At 56.8% G+C, this 16,925-nt stretch overlaps 1 protein-coding gene across 1 annotated transcript in view; it reads right to left on the reverse strand.

Moving 5' to 3' along the window:
• The window catches only part of Epha8 (EPH receptor A8), a 31,180-nt gene extending 23,330 nt beyond the window's left edge, over positions 1-7,850 (reverse strand). The window contains exons 1-2 of the mRNA XM_004850532.4: positions 7,757-7,850; positions 2,607-2,671 (exon numbers count right to left, since the gene is read on the reverse strand). Of these exons, the coding sequence (XP_004850589.1) occupies positions 2,607-2,671; positions 7,757-7,850 (159 nt within the window). The remainder of the gene's footprint in view (positions 1-2,606; positions 2,672-7,756) is intronic.
• Between the last annotated feature and the right edge of the window lie 9,075 nt (positions 7,851-16,925).

The following is a 16,925-nucleotide window of genomic DNA, read 5'->3' on the forward strand; positions in this document are numbered from 1 at the left end:
CTAGCTGGGTGGCCTTGAGTAGGTGACATCCCCTCTCTGAGCCTTGGACTTCTCATCTGTGAAATGAGGTGGCTAATGCATGCTCCTTCTGTGTGCTCCAGAGGTAGTGAGGAGGTTCAACCATGCTCCTCACCTTAGTAGCTGCTGACTTGCCAGACAAGCTGCAGGCGTCCTGGTGGGTGGAAGTTCTGGGAACAGAGGGAGGGACGCAGTGTGGCTAAGCATGTGGATTCTGGCCCAGCATCCCCTGATGCCAGTGTGGTTTAACCTCGAAGGGACCTGGATTCACATTGGTAAGGTGTCCATTGGTTCTGTGATGGTCCTTATGGTATAAAAGCGGGTCGAGGCGAGGCCAGTGGCCAGCCTGAATCACACTGGCAACAGGAGGCAGAGAGCTGGCCTTCGGAGCCCAGCACCCTTGCCCTTCGCGCTGGGCATCATCCAATGCTGGACTCAGCCCTGAACGACTTCTGAACCCAGATAGCTGGGCAGACTCCAGAATCAGAGGGGTGCACAGAACCTCCAGGGCCAAAGACCCTCCTCCTGGCTGGGCAGGAGAATCACCTGGAAAGTGTATTAAACGGAAGACTCCCAGGCCCCTCTCTGACCTCCTGTGCAGGGGCAACGTGGGCCTGGCTTGGGGACCAGGCCTCAAACTGCTGCCTCCTTTCTTCCATGAACAACCCTGGTCCCCACAGTGACCGAGCCTGGCTCAGTGGACCATAAAGGCCTGCTCAACCCCCACAGCGAGGTCACCTGCACTTATAAGGTGGAGAAGGGACCCAGGGCAGGCGTGAGCCCGCTCAGCACCACCAGGAGCCTGCCAGTGATGGTCGGGTCTTCTCACTGCTCCGGGCCTCAGCAGCCTCTGTGAAACCGGCCCTGAATATCTGGAAGGCTTGGTTGTGGGGTTACATGCAGCATCTTGACTTGTTAAGAGCTATGTGAAACTAAGTTATTCTTTGTTATAAATCCTAAATAAAATAAGAGGCTGCTGTACCATGGTTTAGCATTCACAAACAAAAAGAGTTTCAATTACCCCAGTATGATGTCCAAAGCACAGGTCCTGCAGGGTTCCCACCTGCTCAACACCTGGGCTCCTCGTTACCCTCAGGCCAAGTACTAAGCACTGTGATAGAGACCCCAGAGCCAATCAAGGGCCACTGTGCTCCCCGCTAGCCACTGGGACTAAGGAAATGCTGACTCAGCCAGCAGCTGGGCAGTTGGGGCACCCCGGAGCTGGGTTGGCCCCTGACACAGGTCACACCGGCTTGCATTGCCAAAGCCTTTCTACTCCCCCTGGCCCCTGGGGACAGCCACACGGAGAGGGAGAGGAGTTTCACAGAGGAGGAAACACCCAGCCCTAGGACCCAGCCTCTCCTCAGGCAGGGCTGGCCCACAAAGGCTGCCCCACTGGAAGTTGAGGCCAGGGCACCCTCCTGTCTCTTGAACCTGTACAGTCAGCACCCACAGGGCCTACCAGCTCCCCAGAGCCCTGTGCACAGGGGGTGATGATGGGGGCTCAGGTCACTGCTGCCTGCTAATGAGACCCCAGAGAGAGGAGAGCAGGGCTCTGTCCTGACCTCCACCCCAGAGGAAAATTATCCCAAAGCCCAGAAAGATTCCCCCTTGACACCATTATCATTCTGCTACTAGCATTACTGTCCCTCTGTCCTCAAGCCATGGAAGCTGAGAGTGTCTGTGAAAGAAGTCAGTGTGCTCGATGTGCTCACATCTGTGCTGGGGATGTGTGTGTTTCTGAGCACACTGGTGGGAGGACACGTGCGTGACATGATAACCATAACAGATACTAACAATGCCAGTGATAAAGCCTCTCCCCAGCGAGAGTGCACTGTGTGCAAGCACCATGCCAAGGTGGGTGTCATCCCGCTCCGTCCCGCGCACCCATGTGGCCCTAGCATGCTGCTCCTCTCTACAGATTGGGATGGGCACTGAAGAAGTGACTGGGACCCTGGAGCATCATGGTAGAGCCGGGATCTCACCGGGCTCTGCTGCACAGTGTTAGAAAAGAGAATCGGAGGTGTGGAATATGCAGCCTCCTCCCTGAGAGGTGGGAGGGGCATCTCAGTGGGCACAGGAGCCACAAGAACCTGGTGGCCTGGACCAGATGGGACCGGGCAGCCCTGCCACGGTGGGGCTGTTGTACTCCCACATGGTCCTGACAGCGAGACGAAAATGCGCTACTTGAGAGGCCCAAACAGCTTCTAGGGAGGGCAGGGAAGCAGGAGGAAGGAGACCATGCCTGGCTGGGGCCTTGCTAGCCCTATTTCCCTGCCCCAAGCAACCCTGGGCCTGGCCTTGGGAAGTCATGAATCTGCAGGCCCAGAGCACAGATGTGAGGATCCCACATCTTGGGTCTCAGACATGAATCGGGACCCCAAAGCCAGAGATGGGTCTGTAATCCCAAGGGTCAACATACACTAAACTGCTAAGAAAGCAGCCACTCTGTCCCCAGCTGCTGTGCATCCTTTGGTCAATTCCTTCACCTCTCTGGGCCTCTGCTTTCTTTGGATCTACCTGATGCTAAGACTCCAAAGGGCAGCCTCTCTCTGCTCACAGAGGCATGACGCTGTCCCCTCACTTACCCCGTGAGCTGGATATGTGAGCCAGCCCCAATCTCCATGGATGGTCGATGTGTCCAACAAGTTCACTGTAAAAGAGGAGACAGAAGGCCATTAGGCCCTGTGACCCTCTTCCCAGGCCACCATGCGGGTCTGCGCCCAGCTCCCAACACCGAAGCTCCCCAGCTCTGCTGCCCGAGAGACTCGAACAGCCCAGACTCCTCCACCCCGGAATATAAGCTGCCCGGGAGCCAGCCTTCTGGGCTGTAGTTTGGAAGCCCAGCTCTGCTGCACAGGAGGTGTGTGGTGTCAGGCGAGTTCCTTTTACACCCTGAACTTCTGTTTCCTCCTCAAGGGTGGTTCCTGTCTCCTGGGGCTTTTGTGAGGATGACCTGGCACTTGTCTCTCCTAAGTGACCAAATGGCATTCCAAAGCTATGCTGTAGGGTCCTCTGTGTCCCCCATGGTGGAGCCTGGCACTGACTGAGCTCAGGGACATGGAGGGATTCAGAAGGGTAAGAACTGTGCTGTAATGTGCACCTACTGTGTGCTGAGCTCTGAGCTCTACATGCCCTTCTGTGACTCGCATGATGCCAGAGGGGTCGCTAGCATTTCTATTAAATGGATGAAGATCTGAGCTCCCAGAGGTGCAGGAAGCTGCCTAGCAGCCCAAGTACCTGCTGTGGCACCCGCATACATCAACACCTGCCTGCAAGGGTGGGCCCGAGAAGCGGCCCCTCTGCGGAGTTCACATCCCTTGAAGGGCACTGATCCAAACAGCAGGTCTATGCCAAGTGAGGCCCTGCATCCAGGGACCCTGCCATTTCAACCACAAAGCAGAGAAAAGAGCTTGCCTTTGGGGTCAGACACTCTTGAGTTCTTGTCTCAACACAGGCACTTACTAGCAAGTGACCTTTCCTTCTTTGACCCTCAGTTTCCTCACTTGTGAAGTGGGTTAATAATACTAAGGGTTTAGATGAAAGCTAAGAGGCCACTTGTAAAGTGCACAGCAGTGTCTGCTCCAAAGCTGGTCCTCATCGATGCTAGTTTCCTTTACCTCTCACCTCTCGAGACTTTCTCCATGTCCCTCGTGTTCACCTGCTCACTTACGCAGATGAAGCTGCACTATGCTTTAGAAAACAGGGCCCCATGTCAGCTCTCTCTATCTGCTCTGTGTCTTTAGTATGTATGTGCTGCCGAAGCGAGCACAGCTCTGTGTCTTTAGATAAGCCCCTTTACGTTTCTGGGCCCCTGCTTCCTTTCAGTCTATCTGGTGAGTTGTATGACAGAGCTTTTAACTCTAGTCCTATAGCTTTCCAGTTTTTTGTCTTCCATGAATCTCCCCTCTAAGCAACAATCCTGGGGCTTCCAATTGTCCCAGTCAGTGGGCTTGGGCAGGTCACGGAGGGTGAACGCTGGGGCCCTTTTGGGCCCCACAGGGAGGCTGGGTGTCCTGCCTGAGTTTCACGTAGCTCAGAGCCTGCCCCTCAAAGATGAATACGAGGGTCCTCAGGAACAGCTGGGGTGATGATGATCTTGTTTGCTGATTTTCTCCTTCCTCCCACCCCACTGTCAGAGACCCTGGATGCCGGCTGGACAGGGGTTGGCAGAACCAAGAAGGAGGCTCTGTGCTCCTCCCTGGTCCCTGGGGGCCAGATGGGAGCAGGGGATGGAGTGAATGTCTGCCAGGGATGCCCCCTCCTTGAACCAACCCCACACCCGGGGCACAGGCAGAGACAAGAAGGCTTCCCGCCTCCCTCCCTCGCTGGCAGGCACTGTAGAGAAATCTGGGTCAGGCAGCTCTTTCCTCCTGCTGCTGGGGGAGGGGAAGGGGGCCGCACTGCAGCTTCCCCCAGACCAGTGGGCCCAGTTTGGAGAGTGGGTGGGCAATGGACACCATGGGCTCCCCCAGCCCAAGCCACATCCCCCGTGTGGGTCTCGGGCCGGAGGGCCCCTCCTGGCATGGAACAGACCCAGCTCCGACCTGCCGCTACTCGGGAGCAACCCCAGTTAATACCCATCACTGAGAGTTCAACCCCTGGAAAACCCTACCTCCAGGGCCACCACTGGGCCCTTTCCTCCTCTAGGAAGCCCCACCGTATCTATGGCTGACTCTCAGTCAGCCAGGGGGTTCAGATAATGCAAAGATAAGTCAAACGCCGATTCTACTGGCGTGGGGAAGGGCGATAGGGTTTCAGGGCTGCTTGATCCAATTCCTCTGAGACTCTTCTCTGTCCCTTTCCTCCCCTCCCCTCCCCTCCTCTCCCTCTGACCCATCGCGGCCCCTTCCATAGGGGGAATGAGGGGTGTCTCTCCAGGGAAGCCTTGGGCCGGCAGGTTTGTAGGTCCGAATGGCCTTCAGCTTTAGGCCTGCCTGGCCTGGCCCCGGGTCCCCATGGGAATTCAGACCTCCTGGTCACCACAGCCAGCTGCTCTCCTGCCTTTTGTTGATTTCCCCTCTCTGGACTTGTCCCCCCATTTGCATAATGGGAGGACCAGACTCCATGATCTCTTGGGCCCCTTCAATGAAACAAATCACTGAACCCCACTGGGCCTCAGTTTCCCCATCTGAAAGATACCCACAGGAATGCCTCCTAGTCCTGCCTGCCTAGGCGGTGCTGGGTGAACCAAACAGGTCCCTCTCCGGCTCTGAGCTGCACAGATAATTCCTAAGCCATCCCTGTTTGACTGTGGAAGGCATTATGCGATTTCTTTTTTTCTCCACCGCCGTCACCTTCTCCCATTCCATTTCGCTGAGACTAATACTTAAATTGATTTACATTCCCCGAGGACACAGCGCATGACAGTGAGGCTGGAGAATTCGGGGTGGCCAGGGGATGTCAGCCAGCATACCAATGCCTTGGAGTTCACCCCAAATTAGAGGACAGAGCACCCCAGAAAGCAATAAGGGTCTGTGAGCGTGCTGGGGCTCAGGGCATCTCTGCAGGTGCAGGGTCCTTTCTCAGCCTATGGTGACCCCAGCAGGGCCACTGTGAGCAACCTGGCATTGGGCCACCTGGGCAAGCTGGGCACTGTCACCTCTGCTGGATCCTAGCTGAGACCAGCCTCCTCCCTGATTTCCAACAGTCTCCCTGGCCAGGTCTGCTTCTGCACCAATCCAGGGACAATGCCAGAAAGGACCCCTGGATGTCCCACAGGGAGCCTGTGCATGCTCTCTGGCCCTTGGGCAATGCCTCCCCTCTCCCCAGACAGGCTTCCTTCCTGCCTCTTGCCAGACCTTGCCTCTTTGCCAGCTGTGGCTCCTCTGCTGGACATAATCCCACCAGGCCCATGATCTGTCCTCAGCACTGGAACCTGGGAAAAGTCACCTCCCCAGAGGGCCTGAGACCTGTGGCTGGGATTCTGGGAAGATACTGGGCTCCTTCCCAAAGAGAAACATTGAGGCAAGAAATTGGGGTGCACCACCAGGCTCCCAGAGCCTTGTTGTGGACCTCAGAATTCTGCTGGACCAAAAACTGACTGCTCCCCCCACTGAATTTTGCAGGCCACAGTGCCAAGGGCCCCAAAGGCCCCTTGTGCACCAGACCTGCCCTCACCCAGGTCTCTCCTGGTATTCAAGGAACTGGGCCTCATCACCACCCACCTCACCAGCCTTGCCCTGCCCACCTGCCAGCCCACCTCTCAGTCACCCTGCAATAGCTTCCAATCCCTGCTGGCCTGTTTCACCGAGTACTATGATGATTTTATCCATGTCTATGAATGTGCACATGTATTTCCATGGGCATGAATGCAAGTTTGCAGGTCTGATATACATGGCGTGACACATCTATGCATACACGGATGTCGTGTGCCTGTGTGCGTGGTCATGCATCTGGGCATGTATGGACGTGTGAGTCTGTGCACATGTATACTGGCTGCATAGCTGGGCGTATGCGTGGAGGTGTGCTGGGGGACACTGCATACAAGCATGCATCTCCACCAGCCCCGGTCTACATGTGTGAATCCGACAAGCCTGTGTTCGCCTATGTGTGCCTGTGGGCAGGGTGGGATCTCTGAGTGCTGTGTGTGTGAGGGAGGATCTGTGGTCTGATCCAGGAAGAGTGGCATGGGTCCCGTGCTCCCTGCTACCTGGTGAGAACCCAGCTCCGGACTCAGACAGCAGCCCTAGCTGCAGGGCCCTAGCGCTGAGCATGGAAGCAGGCTTCCTGGGCAACGCTGCGGTTCAGGCCAGGGGCCCAGCATAGGGAGCAGGACCAGCGGCATCCTGGGCTGGACCTGGGGTGTCTGGTGGGGCTGACGGGTGGTGGTGGGAAGCCCTGGGTGCTCTCTCTCTGCTCTCCTTGTCCCTTCTCCCCACCAGAAGTCACCTCCTGGACACTTTCAGTCCCAAGACTCAGTAGCCCCTACTCTCTCCCTGAATCCTCCCTGCCTCCCCCAGCTCCTGAGTGACCGGCCTGGCCACCCTGGCTTTGACCCAGACAAGACACTGCTTTCTGTGTGGCCTGCCCCAGTCTCTCTGCAGCCCAGCCTTCTCACTCTCTGTGCTTCTGCCTCAGAGGCTGCCTCTCCTGCAGGGGGCACTCCTCTGCTGTCTGGTCTTCTCCCCTCTCCCAACCTCCACCCCACTCCCAAGACCCTCATCCGTGGCCCCTGTGTCCCCTAAAGCCATCCTGTTCTCTGGTTCTCCCATCACCGTTCTGGGTCCTTGCTTCTCCATGCCATCTCCAGCCCCCTTTGCCCCCATTCTTCTGTCCCTTAGTGCCTGCCACTCTGTTCTGTCCTCCACCCCCATCCCTGTCCCCTTCCCTCTCTCCATGACCCCTCTCCCCTCCATATCGTTTGTCTTTTTCCAGTCCTGTCCTCCTGTCCCCCCATGTTGGCTCCTCAGTTTTCGGTCTCCAGCTCTGCATCCCTCGGTCCTGTCCCCTGTCCTATCCCTCTGTCCACCAGTCCTCTGTGCCTCATTCCTCATCCCCAAACCCGCGGGATCCCATGTGCATCGCTCTGTCCCTTAACATCACAGCCTGCCAGGTGCCCCCCCCCCTCCCCCGCCTCCCAGGCCGAGGGCTCCGGGGCTCACTGGGGAGCTCAGGGTCGAGGCTAAGGAAGTTGAGCCTCAGGCAGCGCGCCGCGCCCCCCGGCCTCGCCGCCCCCGCCCCGCCCCGCCCCGCCCCGCCCCGCCCCGCGGCGGATGCCGCCACCGCCGTCGCTCACCTTCGCCGCGCGCCGCGGACACGCAGGTGGCAGCCGCCGCCGCGGCCGTGACGACCCAGAGCGCGGGGGACACGCGGCCCCAGGCGGGGGCCATGGCCGGCGGGCGAGCGCCGCGCACCTCGGCTCGGCCGCGGCGGCGCGCTCCCCGCTCTCCCCGCAGCCGGCGGCCAGCGTACACGCCGGCTCCCAGCCACACGCGGGCACCCGCGCCCGCCGCCGCCCCGTCACGGCGCCGAGCCAATCAGCACCGAGGCGGGGGGACACGGGCCCGCTCGGCCACACAGGCCCGGAGCCGCCGCCGCACGTGCGCACGCTCACACTCGCCGCTCGCACTTCGGGGCGGCGCGCGCCGGCGATGCGCACGTGGACCCCGGGCCACCGCGCCCCCGGGATCCGGAACCCACGGGGGATTCCCCGGAGAGGGACACGCGCCACACACCGACCGGCACACGCAGTCTTACACGCGTGACTCGCGGGCACACAGAGTGCCTTGCCAGGTGACAGTCGTCAAGTCCACACACCAGTTCAAGACCGGAGCCCAGAGGCTGGGGCTCAGAGGCACGTTAGTTAAAACAGCTCTCTGCTCTCCCCTGCCCCAGGACCTAATCCTAAAGTGGCACCAGGGATTAAAGATCCCTCGAGGGCAGAGGGCAGTGATCATGTGTGCTTGCTCAAGGACCAGACAGGCTTGAAATCCTGGCAAGTGTCCTAACCTCTCTTAGCCTCAGCTTCCAGTATCTGTAAAGCTCTATGCCCTAGGGCTGTGGGAGAATTCAGTGAAAGGCCCAGGTAAGTAATTACCTTGCTGGCAGGCCCCTAGCCAAGTGGCATTTAAGGCAGGTGTACTCCAGCGTGTGAGGGTCATTTCCTGCTTTTCCCTACCCTGACTTTCCCCAGCTCCTGTTCCATCTATGAAAATAGGGGTCTTGTCTAGGAATGCTGCAGGTTGTGGGCAAGGACAGGGATGCCCAGCTCCCTCCTGAGTGCCACCTTCAAGTGTCTGGACATCCAGTGGGCCAAGCAGTTCATAAGCAGGTGCCCTGGGGGAGGAGGGAAGCCCTTGACCGCCTCCAGCTTCCCATTGGCACAGCCTAGCGCTTTACCCTCTGCCTTCACTCCCAGCTCCTGTGGTCACCTGGGAAGAGCTGAGCCCATGGGTGGAGGCGACATTGATTGATAAAGGCCATTCAGGGAACACATGTCACATGCCAGGCCCTGCTCTGGGTGTTTTGCGCACTTGCTGTGAAAATGCTAGCATCACATAGCCCTGCAGGGCAGAAGCTGCTAAGGAAGCTGACACACAGAATAAGCATTGCCGGGCTTGGATCATACAGTCGGAAGTGCTCAGGTCCAGATCTGCTCAGCTCCAAAGCCCATTTCTTTCCACTGCATCTTTCTTTATCACAGAAAGGGGGAAGGCAGCTGCACTTAGAAGCCTCTTTATGACAGCTCAGACTGTCTCAAAAATGTAGTGAGCCTCCTGTTACCAGAGGCATTCAAACAGATACTAGCTTGAGCTTGCTCCTGGGTGCTGTAAAAGGGGCAGGGAGGTGTAAGGAGCAGATTGGAGTAGGCTCAGAGTGGCAAATCAAACACCCACGTGAGTCAGGCAGGCACCCTCCTGAAGCCTGCCGGGAGAGTGTCCAGGCTCCAGCCAACATTGCCAGTGGCGACGTGAGCCTAGCTTTCTGCATTTTTAAGAGTAGTTGGAAATCTGGAATGCTTATGTAGTGTCTCCTGACTTTTACAGTTGACAGTTAACATGAACATTCTGACACCAATGTGGGTCCCCAGTGAATGAGAGGCCACACCATGAGACTCTAGATCACACTGCAAGGCTCCCCAGACTGAAGAGTCCAGAGCTAGGGATCACTCCCAGGGCACAGGCAGGAACACACAGACAGTGTGGCGTTGCACAGCACTCTTGGGCAGCCCTGCCCTAGATGGAGCTCCCAGGAATACTTGTTGGTGGGGAGGCTTTGCAAGGGGCGGGGGTTCTGGATCCCCAGGTGGATATGGAACTACTCCAACCTGCGGGTGGATTGCCCATTTTGCAGGTGACGAAGAATGCAAATTTTCAGGAGCTGGGGCATCCTTGAAGGACTGGGGAGACCAGGCTCAGTTCTCAGGAGTCTGCTCATAATGCCAGCTCTTCTTTATGAAAAATGAGGAAGGGGAACACTAGAGCAGCAGGGGTTGCAGGTGTCCCCCCTGCCTCTGTGAAAGGTACACCCTCTTTCTGGGTCTCTCCCTCTGTCTCCTCCCTTCTGCTCTCTTATCTTTGAGGGAACAACTCGGGAAGGAAGGAGCCACCACACCCTGCTCCTGCAGAAACCGTGGACTGGCAGGGCCCCTTCCCTCTGCTGCTGAGTGGTCTGGTAGCCCAAGGCAATGGGTGAGGGCTAGGTGGGCCGGGGGCCAGGCAGCACTAGAAGCACCATTCTGTTCCCTGAGCAACTTCCACCCTCCCACCACTCCTCATTGAGTCCCTTAGAGCAGAGCTTTTACCTATTTCAAAGTCAAACAGACTGGGGAGGACCAGAGACTGTGAGGGGGGCACAAGTGAGATCTGTGACAGTGTACTTATTTTGTCTCCTATCCCTCACTAGATTCTGAACTGTGGAGGGGCAGAGGCCATGCAGGGTCCTGGATTGGTCCCCCAGTACACTATAGGACCACAGGAATGTTTATTGAATGACCAAGTAACCAATGAACTGTTGTCCAAGAGACCCCACCCTACAGGGCAAGGATATCCAGTAGGAATTGCTGGAAGTCCTTTCTGGGTTTGGGGCTTGGATTGCAGTGCACTAGCTGGATCCCCCAAGGGGGCTGGGCATGAATTCTTCAAGAACCAAGTCTGAGCAGAGCTTGTCCTCCCCAGTCAGTCAGCACCCTGCCACACAGGGACCTTGAGGCATGGAGCAGGTGGGTGGGCAGCGCTGGGCAACCTCTGCATCAGTCCCTCCCTACTTCCGGGTTCCTTCCTGACCCACATTTTTTTCCTTTGGGAGTGGAAAGAGGAGTTGAAGGGAGTACCAGGCAAGCCTGACCACATGTGCACTCAGGGAGCGTTTTCTCTCTTCCACTCAGTTTGAGGAGCTTCAGTTCCCCAACTATAAAAGTGAGGATAGTGCCACCACTCCATGGGTTGCTGTGGGGCATGAGTGAGCTCCCAGGGCAAGACGCTTGGAAGCCTATGAAGAGACCTAAGATGTGGAGGCTTCCTCTGAGCCACCCTGCAGCCCAAGGGTGCACCATTCCAGGCGTGGCCAGAAGATGGATGTGCATTGGAGTGTGAAGGATGAGGGGGCATTGGTTGATGGTTAAGTCTCCCCCATCCTGGAGCCCCCCTGTCCCTGGCCTTGGACATCTTGTTGCCATGAAGCTCACTCAGAGCAGGGCTGGCTCAGTCTGTGGGGTGTGTGGGAGTCCCCAGTTTGCATATAAATCTCTCTCCTGTCCCCCTTGCTAGTGGAGATCTTAGGAAGAGCCTGGATTCCTAACAGGAGACCATGTCACTTTCTCCATCAGGGCCTGTGTCCCTTCTGTGACATGCCTCTCCAGCTGTTTTCCAGATTGCAGTGGGCATGGGGCAGTGTGGCGCAGGCACTGCGCTGGGCAGGTGCTGTGTTCCCGGGTGTTAAGACATGACCTTGCCCTCGAAGAGGCCCAGGCTGGAAGAGGTGACCCCTTGGCCACAGTGAGGAAATGGCTTATGTTCCACCAGGAGACTTTTACCAGACCGCGGGCACTGAGTTTAAACTCTGTCCTCCACCTCCAAACCCTGGGAAGGTGCATTGAAGATGGATGGAAATATGTGTGCCACATACAGACATTGCATTTTTTCCAGTATCACATCAAAAAGTAAAATGAAGAAATGTAAGAATGTATTTGTTGACTGAATGTTGTCTGCTCTGTAATACTGATTTATTAATCAACTCACTAATTCCAGGAACCTACCTCGGCCCCTCCTCTGGCACTGAGCCTCGCACTGACCGGAGGCCGCCGTGGACGTCACAGACTTGGCCCTTGTTCTCAGGAGCTTCAGTCTAACCAGGAAGCAGATAAATAGGCAATTACCAAATCCCCTCCCACAGAAGGGAATGTTACAGAAACTGTAGCACCAAGCTTAACGTCAAATGTACAATTTAAAAAAATATATATTTAAAGCCATTTTTAAGCATAAAATGCTGAATTTAATTTAGCCCTTTCTCAGTGGCTCAGAATCATCACTATGAACAAAGAATCACTGACTGGAGGTGGGAAAGGACCCGAGAGGAGTCAGTATGAACCACTGCTGTGGGCAGTATGGGACTGAGATGCCCTGGGGGCCACAGAGTTGGGAACACTTTTTCGTCCTTGCATTAAAGGACGCTGGGTCTTTCCGGCTGTCAGCTGCCTCTTCTCTCTGCTGCAGGGCTCCTGCCTCTGACAGGGTCCAACTGCTTCCTAAATTGCTATTTTTAATCCGTGGACTGTTTAAGAAAATTTTGTGCTGGTTAGAATTGCATGTTAAGCAGGAGTCTGTGGGTCCCAAGCAAGGATTTCCCCATGAGTCAAGGGTGTGCATTCGTTGTCAGTGGTGGAGGTGCTCAGAGGTCTCCTCTGCCGATTCCTGGCTGTTCTCGGGATATTTGTTCTCAGGATATTTATTCTCAGGTTGGAGGGTAAGTGAGGCGTTGTTATAAATACATAAGAGGCTTATTAATGGCCAGGCATGCACAGACTAATTGCTTCCTCCTGTTTACATACAATCAATCACTTCCACCGTTTGGAGCCACTGGCAAGCACAGAGTGGAAAGGAAAGACACCTGGGTCGGGATGGGTCTGGGCTGCTCCATCTTTCAAGTTCAAGCCTTTCTTGTCCTAAAAAAACAGTCAGTGTCTCCTGTGATCCCTCATTCACCTGGCCTCCTCCTGCTCCCCACCCTCCTGCAAACTCTCCACTCCTCACTGTTCATTCCACCCCAGCCTCCAGAGACCCAAACTCCACCTGATCCCATCCCAGGATCACCAGTCATCCAGTGGCACAAATGAGAAACCTGAACTTCATCTCTGAGCTTCCTTCTCTGCAGGCTATGCCCATGGGACCTCTGCATCCTGGGAATTAAGCGGGCACAGCCCGAAGGCCCCACCTCTCTCTCCACTGTTCTAGCTCCACTAGCTGGCTGGTGCCCCATCATCTCTCACATGCAGTTTCAGCGGCTCATTGCTGGGTATGTTCTCTGGGCTCCAACAGCCTCTCTCCACACTGCAGTCCAAAGGCCATTCAGGGCACAAGACCCCTGTCCAGCGCCCTCACCCCCCACCAGAACTCCTCCAGTTGCTCTCTCCTTGACATACCTGTGGGTCCCAGGACATGCATGCAATTGGTCCAGCCCAGGCTCCTTCCCTTTCCAGCCCCTGCCCACCATCACTGGCTGGCACCCCCAGCTTAGCTCAGGACCCTTCCTCAGAGAATTGCCCTGGCCTTGCCCAAGCCCACTGTCTCATGGGGCTGCACCACCTCTGTCAGCACCGTGGGTGTCTGAACCCTCCCTGCATGGTTCATTCATGCCATCTTCCTAATGTCTAGGTGGAACCTCTGCTCTTGCCTGAACCCCATATCTCCCGCATCTCCCTATTGAGGGGCGGCCCTCAATATGCACTTGGTGCTTGGTCTTGGCTCCCTTTGAGGCTATCATGGGCCCGCAAGAGGGACTGGGTTCTCACATGCCCTCTCAGGGTGCTGCTGAGCCTGGGGGAGGCCTCCGAGGACTCTCAACATCTAGGATAACATGACAGAATATTCACTGTTCTTATTAATCTTAATAACAATCCTTTGAAGTGAGTTCTATTCTTATCTACATTATCTCTACATAAATGAGAAGCAGGTGGGGGAGGGGTGATATGACTTGTCCAAGATGTCACTGCTGTTAAGTGGCAGACTCAAATCTGCCTGGTTCCAAAGCGGGGGCACTGAGTCTTGCATGAGGCAGGAGGCCACTAGGGTGAGGGGGAGTGGGGAGCACTCAGAGACAGGAAGATCCTGGATGGGGCTATAAGGGAGGCGGGGTGGTCTGTGAGGAGAGAGCCAACCCTGACCCCTTAACCCTCTTTGCAGAAGGCGAAGGAGCTCCTGGGCCTCAGATCGGAGCAGAGGGGCTCTGCCAAGTGAGGGGCAAGCTGGGCCTGACCTTTCAGGTGGGGAACAGGGTGGGCAGCGTCCCCTCACCTGGAAAAGTCAGGGGACAGGTCTCCTGGCAGCAGCTAGGGAAAGTCTAGAGATCTGTCCGCAGGCAGCAAAGAGCTTGCACTCTGAAGTCAAATCTGGTTCAAACCCTGGGCTTGACCCTTCCTGTGTGCTGTGTGGCTCTGGGAGGTCAGTTCACCTCTCTGAGCCTTGGTCCTGAACCGTAAAATGGGTATACTACCACCTGCCCTTTGGGCCTGTAAAGATTAAAAAGCCCTCATGGGTCATTGCCCTCTGCCCGCCTCTCCAGCCCCGGCCCAGCCCGGCCCGGCCCTGAGACTTCCCTTTCCCTTGGGGAGCAGAAGGGAACAGACCACAGATCATTATCAGAAAGGGGAGTATTAACATTCCCGATATTAAAAAATGACCTTATCATCTTTCAGCCTTGCAGGAGGGACAAGCCCAGATGGCGTCCTGACACACAGGAGCAGCTCTCTGGGTTTGCAGGTGGTTTCAGGAGAGAAAGAATAAGAGAGCGGAAGAGGGGAGAGAGGAGAGAGAGAGAGAGAGAGAGAGAAAGAGGAATCTGTGTGTGTGTGTGTGTGTGTGTGTGTGTGTGTACATGCAAGAGAGAGCGTGAGAGCACAGGCGGGCGGGCGGGCCCAGCTCCTGTGACAGTGACTTGCTGTGGGGTGGGGCTGTGTGGGCGGCACTTGGGTGAGGTGACTGCACCTCACCTCTGCAGCCGGGTCTCCTTGGGTGGGGATGAGGCAGCCCCCGGCCCCCCATAGACTGTGTCAGTGTGCTGAGGCTCCATCACTGCGGGAGGGGCAGGCCTGACACCCAGAGCCAGGCCGGGCCAGCTGCACCCTGCCGCCTGCGTCAGGCCATCCTGAAGGCCTCTGCTGCTGCTGCTGCAGTCTGAGGTGCCATGTAGGTGGCTTCCCCTCCTTGCCCTCTGTCCTATGGACAGAGAGGAAGCTTGTCTCCCTTCATCCTCCCACTGCATGTTCCATGGCCTGCTGATGTGGGGCCCCTGCTGAGTGACAGACACTTGGCCTACCTTGGGAACTGCTAGTCTGATGGCCATTTCATGGTAGGGGATGAGGACCATGGACAAGCTACTGAAGGGCCCAGAGGAGGGAGAGCTGGACATACAAGATGTCCATGTGAGGAAGAAGCTAGTGACCACTGGGCCCAAAGACAAGAGGTCACCTCTCTGAGCTTGCACAGCTAACAGCAAATATGAAACCAGAGCTCGTCATCCAGTGTTCCAGGCCCTACATGGAGCCATCACCATGGAGCAACTGGGACACAGAGGAGGCCAGTCTGTGGGTTTCTTCACGTGTCAGCCCTGGGCAGATGGGGAGGGGGCATCCATGTCCTGACCCTAGCAGGACAGGGGGAAAGATGCAGTAGGAGGGTCTGTCATTGGGTAGGTGTCCACTGTGGGCTCGTCACGCTGCAGTCCTCCTCTGTGCCAGCCCCCTGCCAGGGCTGCAAGAGTATCATCCCATTTCTATCAGGCTCCCTGGGGGGTCATAGGGGAAAGCAACCTGTCCAAGCTCACCAGCCAGGAAGTACACAGACAGAGATGTGAACTCCAGGATATCTGACTCTCTGGCCTTCGTGTGTCCCCCTCAGGCAGAGGACTCCCTGGGGGTGGGTTTCTTGGGAAGGACACAAAATGTAACTTGGGAGCTGGAGACCCATTAGTGGCTCAGGGCATAGTTAGAAGGAGTTCTTGAGAGACCAGTTTCATTGGATTTGTCCAAAATGTAGATATATTCCCAGGGAAGCAAGTAGAGGAGGGGTGGTGAGAGCCTAGGATGCCAGAGGCCCAGCAGATGCCCCTGTGCCCCAGCTTTCTGAGTGAAGGCCCAGCTGTTCTGGCCCTGGCCAAGGTCGTTTGCTGGGAAGAAAGGCAACTCCCTGCCCAGCGGGCTGCCAAGGTAGAGCTAGGGCTGGGGCTGGGGCGGGGCTGAAGGACAGCACTTCAGCGAGAGCAGATTACTTGGCAGGAGGCTGGGTGGGATGGCACCATGGTGACAGGTCCCTCAGGCAGGAGGCTTCCTGGGGCTGCTGGTGACAGCTGGCTTCAGGCTGTGGGGGGGGGTGCAGCATCGGAGACAGCCTGGCCCAGGTCAGGGTCGCCTGCCTCCCTGATCCCTCTTTCCCAGGAGCCCCAAGACTCATACCATTACCAGGACCATCTATCAGACCCATCCCTGTTTAACTCCATCGCCTGCCTCTCTCCTGATCTCAACCTCCAGGAGGCCTTCCTAACTTTGGGGCCCCAGCAAGGGTCACTTCCCAAAGCAGGACACTATGCTGCTCACCACGTGTGGCCATCTGGTCCATCCCACTTTCCCAGGAGAAAGCCCTGCTGCCTGGCCCTCTCCTTGCAGCCACCTTGGTCTTGTCTATGCGGCCCCCTCTGCAGGGCAATGTCCCCTTACCCGCCTCTTCCCCCAGGCCTCCTACTTCTCCTGAAACCTGGATGTCACCTCCTCCTCGCAGCAGTGCCTGACTTGAAGTACCAGAGCCAGGTTGGGTGTCCCAGTGGCCTGGCACATACTCATTGACAACCCAGTGATTGGAGAGCTTGAGGGGTTCTCCTGAGCTGAGGGGCTGTGCTCTGTTTCCCCATGTTGTCCAATTCTGCCCCAGTGGACCCCAGCGTGGCAGTGCCTGCTCATCCATCATGCCCACGCACCAGGTGCCTTATGATCCCCTTGATAAAGAAGAAATGGAGCCCGGGGGTGGGGGTGCTACTGATACCAGCAGGAAATCCAAGAACCCTGGCTTACCCAGAGTTCTCCCTGCTCTTACCCTTGATATCTTGACTCCCAGGGCTGTTCCCTGTTCGGATTTATGCCAGCTGCTCCAGGCCCGACAGTCTGAGCAGCTTCCTCTGGGGTCTGGGTGCTGCTCCCCCCATGCAGCCCCTCCTCCTCGGTTCTCCTGGCCTCCCAGTTGACCCCTGAAGTTCCTGAT

This window comes from Heterocephalus glaber, unplaced genomic scaffold (genome assembly GCF_053883595.1).
Source record: "Heterocephalus glaber isolate CG9 unplaced genomic scaffold, H.glaber_assembly_v1.0 deba00001452, whole genome shotgun sequence".
Lineage (NCBI taxonomy): Eukaryota > Metazoa > Chordata > Mammalia > Rodentia > Bathyergidae > Heterocephalus > Heterocephalus glaber.